Below are 17,619 nucleotides of genomic sequence, written 5' to 3'. Positions count from 1 at the left end.
CAGCACACCTGCTAGGCACTATGCAGACTACGCAGAATACAGACTTGGATATAACAGAAATCAAAAGAAATCCTCCAAAAAGATATTGGAAACACCATAGCACGATTCTTTGGTTGTGTGTTCAAACACCCATTATATTTATCTTAAATACACTCACAGAAAACTAAGGCCTACATTTGGCCCACTGCATTGAAAGAATTTCTTTTCCTTTCTATTAACAACCAGAGAAAAATTACTAATATGCATTGGAATTAAGCAAGGAATTATCTCTAGTTCTTCATGCTGATGGAGATAAAGGCATGATGTATTATAATGGATGTTAAACCCAATATCTGCAGTAAACAGTCTGCACTGCAACTTGGAAATCAAAAATCCTTGATGTTGTTCTGTATGAAACACTGTACTGGAAAGAGCACCAGAGCAGCAAGCTCTGCACTTCCTCCATGGAAGTACAATGTCCTCAGATCAACGTTCCTTTGGGTCAGTATGATGAACTGTGGAATTCTTTATACAAGAACAACATCAAATATTCAATTAACGTTATCCACAGAAGCTCAGTTTACCTTTCACTTTTAAATCTAAAAGCAAAGGCCTAGAAAGATAAGTCAATAAAAATGGAGCAGGAATCAGGAATTATGTGCTTATTTTTTTTTAATTAATCTCACTATTTACTTAACTAAGTGGACAGAAAATTTTCATTTACTTCCTGAGGAAACATTTAATTTGTGTAATTTGCTATAGAGCACAAAGTGCATTTATTTGCAGTAAATTTACTCCTTTTGCTTTGTTTGCTTGCTCTCTGCAAGCCCTAAAAGCACTGCATCAGCTTCCAGCAATGTTGTATCAGTTTTTGCCCCCAGGAACCTCGACGTGAGTTCAAGATCCAGCAGTCGCAGGCGTACTCGGGTTCCTCTCTGATATTTTCTGTAAAGAAAAGGGGAGAGGGGGAAGAAGGTAAGTTTTTCTAAGCAATGGTCTTGCAATCCCCTAAGGCTGCACTCCTGTCTGCAGACCCAAAGTAGCAGCCCCATAGAAAACAATGTGCTGCAAGAGAAGCCCAACTTTGTTGTAATGCATGAACAGTGAAACTGCTGGGACAGACACTGTGTACCACCACAAGCCAGTCTCTGCTGACACAATTCTGCCCATGGAAGAGCAGACACCACCAGATCCCACTGTGTGAATTTAGGCTCTACAAAAAAGTATTTTATTATATGGGAAACTGTTTGTGTCTTCCATCGAAATATTTTACTGTATCATCTGCTATCATGCAAACAATTATCTGCAGGGTAACATATCATCAAAGGGGAGGACAAGTCATCATTAGATCACTGGTGACATTGCTATTATCAAAAAGTATAATGTCAGCTAACTATGGTTTATATTTCCAACCCTGGGCCCCAGGCAAGGGAACTTTTCTTGTCTTATCCCCTCACCCAAAGAGTGGGCATGATCTGCAAGTTTTTTATTACATATAATTAAAAAGAAACCCCACAACTATTGTCATGAAACATTCTGCCTACAGGCTTGGGTTTTATTGTTTTATGCTCTTTTTTCCCTTCTCTTTCCTTTGAAGTCAGATGATGCAAGTGTTCAATGTTTTTTTTAAAACAGACCCTGCGTTAAGATGGCCATGCCAAATTAGTGAAGATTTTTAAAATACTAGCTATCTTTTATGTACCTGGAGAGATACTGATCAAAGTCCAGCAATAAACCTAAGAATTATTTATTCTTCTTTTCAAAGATGAAGTCATACTTTTTTTTATTCCCTAGTCAAAGCATAAAGAGCTGAAGATACATGAAGCTTGACCACCTCGAGCAAAAGCAAGTGAAAGTTTGAAAAATTCTCCAGTTACCGACCGGAGAAAATGCAACAGGAGAGCTGGTTTCATGCATTTCCACCCTGCTCATTTTCCCTTCCTGCTTGGGCAGACAATCTTCTCTGACAACTGTTTGTTAGAATGGAGTAAAACTGAACCAGGTTTCAACTTTCTTCAGCTCATCAAACGAAGATTCATTTGGAAAACTAAGCACCTTGAGAAAAGATGCTGGACTCACATTTATGGTGGAGCTTGTTTCTGGGGTTTTTTTTTCCATTTTTCTGTCAATGCTATCTTACATCCATTTCCTATGTCTCATGGTTAATCCTTAGTAATATATTTGGTTATGTTCCAAACTGCAAAGGAAGATCATTTGATAAGTTCACTCTGAGTAGGTATCTGGGGTACATAAGGTACTTCAGCCAGCAAGGGTTCTGCCAGCACTCATCCCAGTAAATCCTGTGATGACTGGCATGAGTCCAGTGGAAATAACACATATTTTCTTAAAAATATAAAAGTGAAGGTCCTCATCTGTCCAAAATGCAAGTAACCACTGTTGTAGGGAAGAGTACAGCACAGCTACAAAGACAGAGCCCAGTTTATATTTGGTTGTTATCTGAATAGCTGGAAAGGATAAATTCTGTCCTTTTCTCTGTGAAATATTTGCATTTCAAAACAGAACAGTTTCACAACTGATAAGAATTATTCCTGAAAGCTAATGTGCAACATTTTGGTGGAGTAAGACAAGAGCAAAACAAAATCAAAAGACAATGTGTAAGACCTTAAAAGTGAACGGTATCTTCCAGGACTTGTTACGCTTATTGAGAAGAGAGTTCCCTAAAGAAGCCAGGATGTTTTGGGATAAGAAGGGGAATGAAGAGGAAAAGATCTTCACTGAAGAACCTTAAATGAAGATACCAGCTGACTGATTTTAGCTATGTGGGTACACGGAAAAAATCTAAAAGAATTCTCTAGCAAGAACCAGACCTTCACCTTACTGACAGCTGCTGCCTAGATGGGTCGCCTTTACATTCAACCATGGAGTTATCCTGATCCCTAACAGTATCGTTGGCATAAATTGTCATACTTTTCTGCCTTTATCAATGGGGGGGAGTGGGGATTAGGTTTTTAGAGAGGGCAAAATAAAACAGAAAGAAGGAAATCTGAGAAACAGTCTGTGAAAACAAAAAGAGGGAGCAGACACCTTATAATGAGAAAAAAGGAAGCCTGAGAAAGAAGGATACATGGTAAAATGTGACAAAAAAAGCGCACTGAAAACACTGCAGGCAAATAGTGCAGAAATTTAGGAAGCTATACAGTGTAGAGCCACAGAAGAGGATCAAAGTCCCTGTAAGGTAAAGACTATTAAAACCTGACTGAGACCAAACTCAAATCCTTGAACTACAAGGATTGAGCTGCTTTTAAAAAACATTAACACATTTAAAATCTAATAAAACTTAAGATTAACACTAGTGGTTCTGTAAAAAATTTTAGAGACCAGCCATCTCTCTGCCTTTTTCTCCTGTCCTTCCTCCTACAGGAGAAGCAGCTCACGAAGAACCTAAAGCAGGACATGAAAACTGGCTCCAAGGTCCAACACTCTTCTAGAGAAGATAGAACTGAATGAGGTTTAAACTGAATTAGAAGTCCTCTCTTTATCAGACAGCACGGAGTGGGATAGATATTGAGCTCAATCTTTTTAACTGAAATACAAAATATTACTTTCATCACGCATCAGTTCCTTTTGGGTTGGTTGTAGACTACAGTGGTGTTTTGAAAGTGAATAAATGAAACTAATTTTTTTCTAATCAAACTTTTAGAAGGGCTACTTAGAAGCAGGGAAGTCCATGAGGAAAATCCGTACTTCTCATAATTAATGCATCTGATTTTACACTTAATAAATAATCTTAAGCACGACACTCCCCCCCTCTTTTTAGCATTTCTCACTGTACAGTCTGCAGAGAACTTTGCTCAAATTTCCAGACGTGATTTTATTATATATTTGTATTCAAAATTCAAGCAATTGTATTTTCATAAAAAGAATCACAATCTTCAATGCTGCTTCAGTAACTCAAACAGCTACCAGATACTTTAATTGTACTGAACTCAATTATTAAAGAAGGTTTTCCAGTCACAGCACATCTGCTTACAAAGAGATCCCAAGGAAGATCTCTTTGAGGAGCTGACACAACCGCCAATTTGGATGAATATAAACATTTGGGTTTGTGACAGATGTTCCCTACAGCTAAAACCCTTTAGACTATGTGGATGATGTAGAAAAAGTAGAGACATGAACACAACACCCAGTGGTGATCTATCCACCACATTTAGAACAAGAGGAAATAACTGGTTGCTCTATGCATAATAATCGTATTCTATCCATGGAAGTATTTATCCTTAAAACAGATAACACTATCCTGTGGTTAGAGTAGAAGCTTGAAGCAGGACCCAGAAACTAAGCAGGCATTTTATTATTCTCCAGAATGGTGGCCTAGGAGACACAGGACACCAGTGTAAAAGGAAAGAAACCATCTGCCTTCTGCATTTTGCAGAAGGACTTACTTTAATTTTAAATAACAATGCTGGTATTCAAGATCATCCTATCCGATGACCATCAGTGGGAACCATTAACTTTCACCCAACCCCCAAGCACTGTGTTTCTCAAGGATCCACATGTTTTCCTCATATCACTTCCTATTGCCAGGTAAGAGTATTAAATTCACTGAGAAGTAGACAATGGTGTTTAGTTGCATAAATAAGTGATGCTATGGGAATATTCTACAGAACCTAAACAAAATATTTTGCAAGCAGAGTCAAATTTTTCTCCACTTCTACAGAATTTATGTACAATAGCTATGAATTTTACCCCTTTGGACACTCCAGTTTTGAAGGGAAGCACTCTGCCTAACACCCAGCTTCAGAGCTGGGACTCCAACACCTGCTGTTGCTAAGTCATGAACCCATTTCAGGCCACTGTCAGCAAGGCACCCACTGCAGCATCCCCAGAAAACTTTGCCTGAATTTCGGCCAAGGATCAATGGGCTCCAAAAAGCTTTCCCTAGTTTGAATGTGTCCATGCAGGCTTCTCTCCAGCTCTGCAGTGGGCAAAGCACTAGGTACAACGTATACCTGTCCTCAAACATCTGCTTGCAGAAGATGACGTTAAGTTGGAGGCAACCCAAATAACTGCTTTAGTGCTCCTTGTAATTTTTGAACTGTCATGGAAAAGAATTAGAAAAGAAGCCAGGTGAAAATCCTTTTTCTTATTTGAACCAGAAGTCTGTACATCACTAACGTAACACACCATGTAAGAGCACAGAGAAACACACAGTACAGCCTTGCTAATGCTGCTAAAAGATTTTTAAAAGCAAATACAAGTTTATGTTCTCTTAAAAAATAGGGCCTTTTATCATTGCTTGCAAATATCAAACTACTGTGAACTTACATAAAATAGTTCATACTTACAAAATACTGTGAACTTACATAAAGTTCTCTTTGCTGAACACATGAACAGCACATCATGCACTTCCAAATTCAAGCAACTTGGAAGCTTCCTTCTGACTCACTGTATCCCTTTTACTGCAATGTGGTCCCTATGCTAATCCTTTCACTTCTGCACTGAACCTTTAAGTCTCTCAAAATCTTCATAGTAAACTAAAGGGTTCAGCCCAAAACCCCCAAACTCTTCAGTCAAGATTTTAAACTTGCAATTTTAAAAACATAAGTAATTTTATTATGTCCTCTAAACTATGTGAATAAAAAAACCCCAATACTTTTACATAATAAAATTGGAGGGGGAGGATATGGAATGACGTATTTCAGCTCTTGCTAACTTTCAAGAATGCTGGGGGGGTAAATGTTCTTTTTTTAAATTTAAGTCACTCCAGGTTACAGTGAAAGGTTTACAAATGGAGTTGACACAGAAAACAATGAGCATGTAAAAACAAGGAGGCTTTAACTAAAAATGGGGATCCTAATTATACCATTTTCTACCAAGAAAATGAGACAGTAGTTTTGCAGGTGTGCAATTTCACATGCAAAGGAGGCATCCTCATTACTACGTGGAACATTAAGAATCTTTATTCAAATTCTAAATTATAGGTGTAGACATTAAAGCATTTTGTTAAACTATCCAATATTTAAAACTGCGTGTGATCACTAATTAGTAAGCACTCCTTTTTCTATTAAAACTACTCAAGTTATTAGTTTAAAATTTAAAGCAACAAAGCTTCTATTCTTGGAAACTGTGCTACAAAAATAACAACACAATTACAGACATGGTTGAGTCTCACTGGGTTTGTATTTCCCACTCATTTCAAAAATTCATTCACAGATACCCTCTATTCTGTACTACAAAAATAGAGGACTCATATTTTAAGAGAAGTGGAATACTTTGTCTTAAATTTCTCCCTCCTTTGTTACTGGTTTCCAGTCCCCATTGCCTCCTTCTGGAGCAGTATGAAGCTGACTGAACTACCTGTAGGTGGCTACCACCACCCTCACCCACTATCCATTCTTCCATGCCATCTATCCCAGCCTCGTGAGCACACATTTCTGAATGGAGAAGGAAGGCAACTATTAAACATGGTTTTAGTTCCTACACTGAGGGTGTAATTTAGAGAGTTTGAATTTTTTACCTTTTTTGCATCATTATTTTTTAGCATCTCCCAATACATTCTAGTGATGGCTTTCAAAAACCACAATAAAAGGAATACCTGGATTATCTCCCATACAAAATTGACTAATACAAACCACTGCAAAGACAGGGTTGGAGTTGAGCCATGGTACTCTCAGCGAATGCCATGAGAAGTCTTGATATCTTTCACTTTTGGACTGTGTGAATTTCTGTGTTTTTCAGATCTATTATTCAAGAGGCTTTGTTTCAGTGTCTTAACACAGTACAGAACAGTTTAAAAAAATTCTTGTTTAATTTTCTCTTCTTTTTTTTTTCTTAATTATATGAAAGACATCATATTATCAACTTCAGAAAAAATGCAACATCAGCAAAGGTAGTGAAATACATTGACCATCACATTTCCTCCAGATTTTTTGTTCATCGTTCTTACCACCATTCAAATCCACTCAAAATCACCCTGTAGCTCCTCGTTAGTAATACTGAAACAACGATGCATCCCCAGAAGCAAGCCCACCTCTAACTGACCCCAGCCAGCAGCAAAGCACTGCAGCTGGGGTGGAACGAAGCTGTGTGTGGAGCAATTCATCTTGTTTCTCAAAAATGTTCTGAAGCATTCACAGATGCTGCCCGAGCCCATGCTGGTCTCAACTTTAACAGCAAAGGGAGGCCCTATACGTGGCTTAAGGAGCCGACCTGGCACAGATCTCTAAGAGTTTTGTATAGGTCACCCTCTGATACCCTAGAGGGAAGGAGATCCTCAAAAGCACACCACTTCCCAGAAACCCCTCACGCATTGCCAGTATACACAAAATTCCTGCTCAGCAGAAACATGGATGAAATCAGCAGACTGCTGTCAAGCGGAAGACTGTGTAGCTCTACACAAAAACCACTGAGGTAATAATAATGGCCAGTCTTCGCGAGTGAAGATCCGGGGAAGGTCTTTACACCTTCCAGCCTGCGCATTGGATTTTTTAGGTGAGACACAGTGTGCGCGGAACTGAGCCCACCCTTTAATCCTAAGGTTCATCTGCCGGGGCCAAGCGAGCTTGGACGGTGGCAGCGAGGTCCTTAGGACGTAGATGGGTTGCCTTTAAGGGCTAACGAGCTCCACCTGCCCAGGGAGTGGCCCTGACCGGGAATCAAACCCAGGTCTCGGCGGTGACAGCGCCGCGCCTTAACCACTAGACCACCAGGGGCATATCTAGCAATGGGGGATGGCAATCCTACAACCAGCAGCTCCACACAGCAGTCATAACAGACATACACCCTGCAGTATAAGCTCCTAGGCAATGCTGGGGCAAAAAGGTCAAATCCTAGCTTTGTATGTTGGAGTGAGATGGCAGAACATGGCAGCAGAAAGGTAGAGGGAACTCTGCACAGAGCAGAACATGGGATGGATGGTAAGAGAGAGACTGGAAGAGTAGTATCTCAGTGTAGTATCCTGCTGTCTGCCTTTCTTTAAAGGCTATTAAAGAAAGGCTATTATTATCTAAAGGCTGTAAAAGAGGGGACAAAATACATGCATAAAACTCAATAACCATGTAAATATCCGGATCTGTTATTAAAAAGACTGAGCTGTGTATAAAGAAAGAAAATACTGGTATTAAAAGGTGTTTAAATCTATCTTGGAAAAGCATGTAATATTAGGAAAGTGAAGTCCAACAAATGCAGGTGAAAATGACAATTTGTAAATAATATTGATGAACCACTAGGAAAAAACTCCAAGCACTGAGACTTTTCAGCTATTGACAGCTTCAGCTGAAGGGATGCCAAAACAAATGTGCTAGTTCATTTCAGGATAACCTGCTGAAATGTCATGTCTCATGATACAGTAAAGTCCTGAGAGATGACCTGAAGGTCTCTTTTGGCTTAAATTTTATTCATCCATTATTTATTACCACAACATCCAGTCATTCAAATAAGGGATGGATGCTCAAAATAGGATTTTCAAAGCATCTGTGTTCTCTGCAATCAAACACAAAAAATGCTCCAAGGCTGCTGGCTACATTCTATCAGAAAACACAGTCCCAATTCTTGTGACTCATCAATACATTGCCACTTCATCTGTATTTGTTTCTAAGTCAATTTGTTTTCCTCCTTCCTTGAACTAAGCAAGCAAACATGCTCTCATTTGTTCTGAGCATTTACCATTTGTGACACCTGCTTAATAATTTTTCAGAATATTTTTGCTCCTTGTGCTAAATCTACACAAGGAAAAAGGTTAGACTCTGCTAGATAGAAGCAGAGATCTAGATACTCGGCTACATAAAAGCCTCTCATACTCTTAGAAGCGTTTAGCAGAATGCTGTAACACTGTGTGAAACCATCAGATTAAACAACAGCCATTGTCATCTTGTGTTTTGGACCAAGATTAAACAAGCAGATACTTTAACAAACATCCTTAAAACCAACATATGCTTTATGCATCTGAGGAAGTCCAAAGCCAACCCCCACTTTGCACTGACCACCATCTAAGACAGAAATTTGAAATGAATATCACAAATAGTTTGGGGATATTAGCTAGATGCTGATGTGAAAAACAAGCTGAAAGACTTGAACATTCCCCTGGCCAACTGGAGCTTATGGAAGCAAGGACACATGCTAATGGCACTGCATGTATGGACATTTGGGGGAAAATGACTATGGAACAGACTGGTATGAGCAGCAGAGTTTGGGGTCACCCTATCATTAGGGGGTATAGTATTATCTCCATTTATGTTTATGGAGCTGTCCAAAACCATAACTTCTCAGTCAAGCCCTGGCAGCTTCATTCTGTGGGACCCAAGACTCCACTCTTGGCTACTGAGACACTACTGGCAGCTGATCAAAAGTGGCACAGACGTAGGTGAATGAAACATGTAAGTTTTCACTCCTATAGCTAAAAGAAGGTAAATGCAAAGTCTGACAAGAATTGTTTTATAATTATCATGGAAAATCATCACACAAACCATTGTGAAGGCACTGTCACGCTCTGCTATTACAATGGTATCAATAAACAATGGCATTTGTGTCTATGACAGAAAAAAAGCGCCAAAGATGCCAAATACTTAAATCTAATTCTGTCCCAGTACAGACATTCAGAACCTCAGTACAATTTCTTAGTTGTAAAGAACTTCTAATTGTTTACCTCAATTCAAGTGAAACCCAAAGTACCCAATATTAAATTACTAAAACAGACCAAAAAAATTGTGCTGTAAATTTTGCTATTCTCTGCACGAATCACTGTGCATTCACTAAAACTTCTGAGACAGGATCATTCCCTTTTTAGAGAAGGAATCCACAGAATAATCTATATTTTAAAATGTACTTCATATCACATCAAAGATGAATGCTGTAACCTTTTCTCCATGGCATAGTGAGGTAAGCTTTGACAAATGAAACTTGCAAGAAGTGGCTCCTGTCATCCAAGAACTTGTATCAGATATAGTTTCGTCATCATACAATAATTTATGCCAATTGCTTTCTCAGTCTATAATGTAAAGCACATCCTTTAACTTGAGAGAAAAATAAAAGGAAGTCTTTAGTCCAAATTGGGGTTTTTCCACTGTTTTTAACTATGCAATGAACTATTTTGACTAAAATACTGCTTTGTAACTTATAAAATGCTAAAAAAATAAAGACTATATACTTAAATTTATATTAAAAAATTAGCCAGTTATTTTACACAACACGAAAAAAACCCCATGGCCCATCATGCTTATGGGCACGAGAAGCAAGGCAAACTGCTCAAAAGATAAAAGCAGTAGCCAACTGGAAAAAGCAAATGCACATAAAGTATACTCTAGCTCACACTCTTCTGTCCTTCTTCCCACAATTAATCCCTGTTGTAGTTCCTATCCCTTCTCTTTCCCATGCTGGAACCTTGTCTCAGTCAGATACTTTTCATGTAGATAATCCTAAACCTTCAGCCCTCCACATTTCAAGTGCCCTTTGCACAACACTGTTCTAGTTTTCTTCGTAACAGATGTGGTCTCAGCCTTACTCTCTTTCAACACTTACTCCATCTCCTCTAATCGTAACTTCTCTGATCTCTCACTGCATCCCTGGGATCTCTGACCAGGCATTTCCAGTTTTCTTTTCCTAAACAATGAAAAACTATTAGACATTTTTCTTGTCCTCTCTTACTTACTGCCTTCTCATTCATTCTAGTCCCAGCCCATTTATGCATCCAATCTCATTCTCCTTTCAGTTTCTTACCTTATCACAGTTTTTCATCAGTACCAACTAAGTTCAGGTGCCTTTTTTTCTTGCTGTGCTTCTCAGTTTTCTCATTCAGCTGATTCCAGTCCCCTCGCACCAGCCATTCTGGCAGGTCTCTTATAAGGGTTTATAAATAGTAGACTTTTTAAAATTATGAATAGTAGGTTTTGATAATCCAAACATTCATCAAAATTCAAATCAAACTGCCCCTTACTGTCTGGAAAATGATACTAGCTATGGGAACAATGACAATGAATTTAAAAACCAACCCAGGTTTGGTGCTCAACCCTCAAGCTTGGTACAGCTTGGAGAAGCTGTCATACAGGAAAAACTTCAGCAAACCAGGATAATTCACGTACTGTCAGCAGGTTTTTGCAGACACATTTTCTAAGCCTGCTCTGATGCTTTCATCTGGACTGATGGTAAGTACAGTCCATGGCCTCTCTTTGTCTTTAAACCTCATCATAGCCATAAATTGGATGTACTCTTCTCTTGGGAGAGCTGGGATGCAGAAGACGTGTAGAGAGGAGAGAATGGCTATTCCAGTGGCAGTGAGCAATGGTAACCATGTCAATGTAAGGGCTGACATATGTAGGCAGACAGAAAGCAGAGCTGCTGAACAGCTGAAGCAGATATCTGAATTCTCAGTTACACTGGAATCCACAGGAGAGATGGCAAAGGTGCTAAAGTTGGGGGAAGGTTGGGCACTAATGGTTTGAGGTCTCAGGGGGATCCCACCCATGGGAGTGGGGAGCGGGGTCTGAAGGAGATACAAGTTGAGGAATACAACTTAGCAGAATGTGGGTGAGGTCTGTGGAGAATATTTGGTTGGTGAGTTGGTGGGCTTGAGCAAAGAGGAGGAAGAACTGCATGGGACTCTAAGACGAGGAACTGGAGGTACCATATGGGTTCCCCTTTATCAGTCAGGATATGCTTTATCAGGAATGTTGGAAAGTATCAGACTCTTCCCAGAACTCCCTAATCCCATGTCTTTCCCCAAGTCTCCTTTTGGCTATTGGTGCCTACCCAAAAGCACTGCATCTCACATCTGCCCTCTGGCTTGCTCAGTCACTCTTACTGTTGACCTGTAGCAAAAGTAAAGTCACATTTAGTTGGTCTGTAAGATGCAGCATATTCAGATTGCTCAGACAACTGCAAGACACTCAGCTAAAGACTTTAGCTAAAAATGTCTGACAATACCAACACTATGGTCTGAAAAAGCTAAAAGAGGATATACCGGGATCTGGCAGGGGAAAAGTCCCCCTGTAAGTACAGATTATAAACCTAACTATTTCCAGTGCACACAAATCATCTCGAAGCATCACTGAGTGTGCTAAACCACAGAACATTGCCCAACATTTTCAGGTATGTCAAATAATACTTCCTGAAGTTTCAATGCCTTGTTAGCGTCCATTTATCTGAATGCCTCAAGAGCAATCTCAGCTATATTATGAATGAACAATACAAACAAATACTGAACAGACTTTTTGATGAAAAAGAGTTCATGGTGCTCTTGTAAAAGGGACATTTTCAGATTTGGTCAGGAACATTTCTTTGTAAGCTAACACTGCATTATTCATTTCAATGGCTTTCGCATTTAATAAAAGTCTATTCAGAGATAACACAAAAATGCTACTGGGGAGTGGTGCCTTAAAAATGCAACCGGTTTGACGCTGTCAGTTTGATTTTCAAGAACTGGCAAGGAAGAGTGTGAAGCACAGAGAAGGCTCACTTCTCTGAAGAATGTCATGTACCTGCCTTTGAGAAAAACGAATATTCGATGGTTCTACTTTCTGCTAAAAAACTCTAATATTAATAGATCTTGACCAGAGTCAGGAGAGGGACAGTTTTCAGATGTGTTTCAGATTTTAAAAAATGTGTTTCATTAAATGCAATGAAACAGATAAGGAAAAAGTATAAAGAATATTCATGAAGAACTGGGTGGGTTTGGGCAAGGAGTTACCAGTGAGACAGTTCACCTAGCAAGCCTGGCAACCTGTTGCACACAGTCCTGACAGGAGCGAGCTCAGACTGCTAAAGGCAACTTTTAGAAATACTAAATGCAGGGAAAAACCATCCGAAAGAGCATGAAACAAGGTATTACCAAATACTATTAAGATATTAGAAATTACAAAAGTCAACCTAATGCTGTAATGCTTGAGGTTAAGGGAATATAGACTATCACTGAACAGATCTATCAAAAACAACTTTAAAGGAACATCAAACTTAGTTTTGGAGGCAATAAAGAAGAAATGAACAGCTGGTCTCAAAAGAGACATGAGGCAGAACTGGCAGTTGCAGCTTGGAAGCAGACAAGAAGGGATCTCCAAGGAAAGATAGGAAAGAAACTGTGCTGCTGGATACTGCATTAGAATGTGTTCTGGGTTCCTAAAAACAAAGGCAGCAGAAGGGTAGGAAGTGTCTCCAAAGGGAAATCTGTTTAGGGAACACTGACACTGAAACAGGATCACACTTAAAATTTCAAAAGGGGGAATGAAAGAAGAGCTTAGAGTAAGTATAATCTATGCCATTCTGTGAAATCAGAGAGACAAACAAGAAATAGGTCCCAGGGAAGGAAACAGCTTATTTAAGAATAGTAAAAAATAGGTGTATTCATGATAACAGATCTGCATCCAGTATGTGGAGTACACCTGGGAATGAACTAGCACTACCTGTCATGACATGGTACAAGGAGAAGAGCCACTTCCTGACCTACTTGTTTGGCTTTAGGCCTTCTGTAAGCACTTTATTCCTCCTGGTCAGTAGAGTATAGAGAATTAAACACACAATACATAAATATGGACTGAAAAAGTTAATCAAATAAGGCTGTGGTTCTTTTTTTTCCTAGGTGTGGAAAGATGAAAGCTCTACAGAAAATTAAATCATTACATCTTTCTCCACAGTGAGGAAACTAGAGATAGAAAAAAAAAATACCTGCGTAGAAAAGGACAGAAGTTTCTGTCATCAGAGGAACAAACTGAGAAATAAAATATTTAATGGTTATTATATAGTAAGTAAGTTTCCCTTCTATAGTCTCACCTCCAAATTCGCCCTACAAGCAACTTCTTCAGGAATTTTTCATCTATAAACTCTTTCTTCAGCCATTTTGAAATGTAGCCATAGCCCATTTTTTCCAGCTGAAACTGTGCAATCTTTCAACTGGATCTACGCAGACCTTTCATATCAGAACATATTTATTATGGGAGTATCAAACTGCCAACCAAAAGAATTAAAGTCATAACAAAATTCATGTATACTTCAAGAATGGAGATAAAAAATAACATGATATGAGCAAAAGGAACTTAATCTAGACCCCCAGCTTCCTGTTCTGTGTTTCTCTTGCTTGGTACCATCAACAACAGAAAAGATGGATTCAGAGCTTTAGGTTGGCGATGTTTTCAACTGTGCCCAAAGAAGAATCATGTTCTCTGGTAGGCTGTAGCATAAGAAACAATTTGAATGGGCTATAACCTTTTCTGTGTATAAGGTCAGTCAAACACCTAACGCTAGTAGTTTCTAATTTTAAACAGAAATTAATTTAAAATTTTAAGCTGTTTTCTTAGACCTTTTATACAGAAAAGTCAGAAGAGATGCCCTAAAAATAATTTAGAAGAACGTATGTATCACATCAGATCTTCATAACACTAAAAAATGAAGAGCTGAAAGTATGACAGCTCTATTGTCACAGTCAGACCACTTTCCTTCACTCACCACGTGCCACTGGTAAGACTTGTCCTCAACACAGCAGAACTGCTGCAGATGCCTGGGACAAATCCTGTGACCATCCAAACTATGCCAACCATACCTTGTGTGACTGCTTGCCAAGGAGAGGGTGTTATTAGCCAGGCTTGGCTCAAACAATTCACTGCCCACAAAGCTACTTTAATGTACTGTCTCTACTGGGGAAAAAAACACAGTAATCCAACAATACATTACGATACTTTCCCATCACTGCAGCAATTCCCACCACAGGCAACACTTTGTCTCCAACAAAGAAGCCTCACATTCTGCGCCTGCAAAAAAACCTATCCATACTGTAGGGATGCCAAGAGGAACATCTGTGTGCTCAGAAGGACAGAAAACTGGCTTTTTGTGTGCGTGTGTGTGTGTGCGCCTCCGTGAAAGAGATGGGGGTGGGGAGCTCATAGACAATAGCTTGTGTGACTGCCTGGTAAGGAAATGCTCTTTCATTCCCTTCCTCCTTCCTTTAATTTATTTTTTAATCTGAACAAGGGAGTCAAACAGCCACAGTAGTTATCAACTACTTCCCCAAGCCCAGTGAAAAGGGTTAAGATTCTCCCCCATCACTAGTTTTAGCTTGGATTTCTTTTTATCAGAAATAATTTCTTTAGGCATTAAACACGTACATCTACTTTTCATCAAACCATATGAGGACTCTGGGTCTACTTGTCCATTTATCACAAATTATTATGACTGTAATAATGACGTTCATCAAATGCTGAACTGCAGACAGCAAAATGTCTCCTACAAGATGGATGCACTCATGGGCTTAGATTATGAACAATGGGAAGCTTAAAACGAGGAAAAGATACTCATATAAAATAAGTACAAATACTGCTGCCTTTCTGAATTGTTGGGTCAGTCGCTCGGAGAGCAACATAAAAAATGTGAACCACGAATTTGCACTACCACAAAATTAATGCCGTGAAGCAATGAAAACCAGTCCAGTGGAAGTAAATTATTACAGAAAGGCCCTCTACAGAGGGATTACCAATAAACATTTATATTTTGGTTTTGTAAGATCTACTTTATTTGCTATTCAAATAATCCAGCAATTCTTTACTGCATGGATTGGTGGCACTGTCCAGGCCCAGTCAAGTTTAAATATGTTCAAGTTCCTGGCTACATGTAAAAGTTAGAAGAAACTGTAATGTTTTTCTTCTGGAGCTATGCCTACTAATGCCACGTTCTCCTTTTCTTCCTGCCCATTCTCCAGCTACTCCATCCCAACACATGTGGTGCCATCTGATCATCTAAAGGAGACCATTAACTAGAACTGCTTCATGTTTCATCTTTAACTCCAGCACCTCCAAAACTGGGAACAAGTGGCCAGGGAATCAATTAGCAGCAACTTATCTGTTTCCCCAAATATTTGCAACTCTTTAACTAAGCGTATGAAATTACATCCCCTTCATTCTGGGGAAAACAGAGCCAGGAGATACAAATCTGGAATAAAACTAAGCCTTTCAATCCTCCCTCTCAAACACTTGCCTTGCTGGGAATGTCCTTCAGCAAAACAGGCAGGTTTTGACATACCTATTGCACATGAGACAAAGAATATTACATTTTCTGCCCACAGGATGCAGTGTTATCTTAGTCTGCCTTCTCCAGAGAGGAAGTTGAGTTACAGGAGCTCCTACACCTTCTGCCCACAAGTAAAGGGAATAAAATAGCTTTGTCATTTGGGGAGGTGTCCACAGCATTTTACTCTGATTTGGAGACATCACTCCAGCATTTACACTTTAGGAGACTCAGTACGGACAGGAATGAGCTCAGGTGTGCAGAGTTCAGGTCTGGCAGGGCTCCCTGAGTGTGGAAGCAGTCTAAGCACCTCTGCTGGGCAGATCTTGACTATCAAACCATGCAGCTTTAAAATGCTTCTCTATGAATGTAACACATTTCTTCTCTACTCTTCCTATTTTCCTCCAAACTTTAGGCACTTAACTGAAACTCCCCATATAACTTCCTTCGCTAGCCCCCAGTTTCTCCTTGCTAAAATGTCACCAAAATTTTTTCTAGCCTATGTCACAGGATACAGGATTCAGTGAGAACATTCCTCCTAGACAATGCTTGCACCAACTCCTAGAACACCAAGACCCTTGGCCTTTATCCTGCATTCCTGAACTGGAAGAGGGAAGCTGTTAAGATGCTGTCTCATTTTCTCTCTGTTCCCTACCACTGCTGTACATTCTACACCCAACCCTTGATAATATGCAAAAAATATTCAAACCATGTATCATGATCTCCTTAACTCATCACTGCAGTTTCTTTGTAGTGCCTCCAAGTCCTGATCTTCAAGTCCTACTGCTATATTGCTCACTATTACCAAGAAAATAAAAGTCTGCATCTCCTTTGTGTGCAGTAATTCTGCAAAGGTCTTCACTTTTCAATCAGAATTCATTTCTCTGTGGTTCTGAAAGGTTTTCCCCAAATCATGTGCAAAACCACAGGAACGAGACTTCAAGTTTCCTCCCCATTTTTCTTTTATCTGCAAAAGATTCTACTGAACATTTATGCTTGTATTTTTAAAAATCACTAAAAAGATATTTCAAGACTCCAAAGATTTCAAAAACTTATAAAATGCACTATGCCTTTCTACAGACACAGGAAACTGTTCTACAGCAAATGGTAATCGGATGTCTGATATACTCACCTTTAGTTTCTGACAAGTAAGAATGAGTTTTATATTTTAATATGTTTTGAAGTTGTTCTGGAATAATAAACTAAATACATTCTGCCAGTGAATTACTGCAGGCTTGGAATGGTGGCACACATGAACAAAACAGAGTGGTTTTGGAAATATTTGCAAAGAAGCCCAGCACATCGATGCATCACCCTTCCATACACTTCTCCAAGTCATACACCTTTTTGTTTTCCATTTTCAACCTTTTACTCTGTTTTTCTTTTCCCATGCTGCCTTGAAAACCTCATTGCTTTACTTATCAGCCCCAACCTCCTAGGAACTGTGCTTTAGAGCTGTGGTAGAGGCCGTGCAGGCACTGCCTTTGCTGCAGTGAATTATCTCAACAGAGGTGAACAAGAAGGTTGCACTCATTTGCCATTTTAATTTTTGTTCAGCCCTGTACGTAACAGGGCTGTTGGAGTCTGTGAAACTGGGACTGTCTGGTCATACTCACCCAGCACAAACCTGACCTGCTAAAAAGGCAGCCTGGGCCTTCTTCCTTCAACTCCACCTTACCACTCCTGATGCTCCTCTCCTTG

The 17,619-nt window shown here is 39.4% G+C and overlaps 1 protein-coding gene across 1 annotated transcript in view; it reads right to left on the bottom strand.

The window, feature by feature from the left end:
• Nucleotides 1-628: 628 nt before the first annotated feature.
• Nucleotides 629-17,619, bottom strand: part of LOC126646680 (tumor protein D52-like) — a 119,593-nt gene continuing 102,602 nt past the window's right edge. The window contains exon 7 of the mRNA XM_050328190.1: nucleotides 629-924. Within this exon, the coding sequence (XP_050184147.1) occupies nucleotides 771-924 (154 nt within the window). The 3' untranslated portion in view covers nucleotides 629-770. The remainder of the gene's footprint in view (nucleotides 925-17,619) is intronic.

The sequence above is a fragment of the Myiozetetes cayanensis genome, unplaced genomic scaffold (assembly GCF_022539395.1).
Source record: "Myiozetetes cayanensis isolate MyiCay16 unplaced genomic scaffold, myiCay2020 scf1, whole genome shotgun sequence".
In the NCBI taxonomy this organism is placed as follows: domain Eukaryota; kingdom Metazoa; phylum Chordata; class Aves; order Passeriformes; family Tyrannidae; genus Myiozetetes; species Myiozetetes cayanensis.
This window is presented reverse-complemented; position numbering and strand designations above follow the sequence as displayed.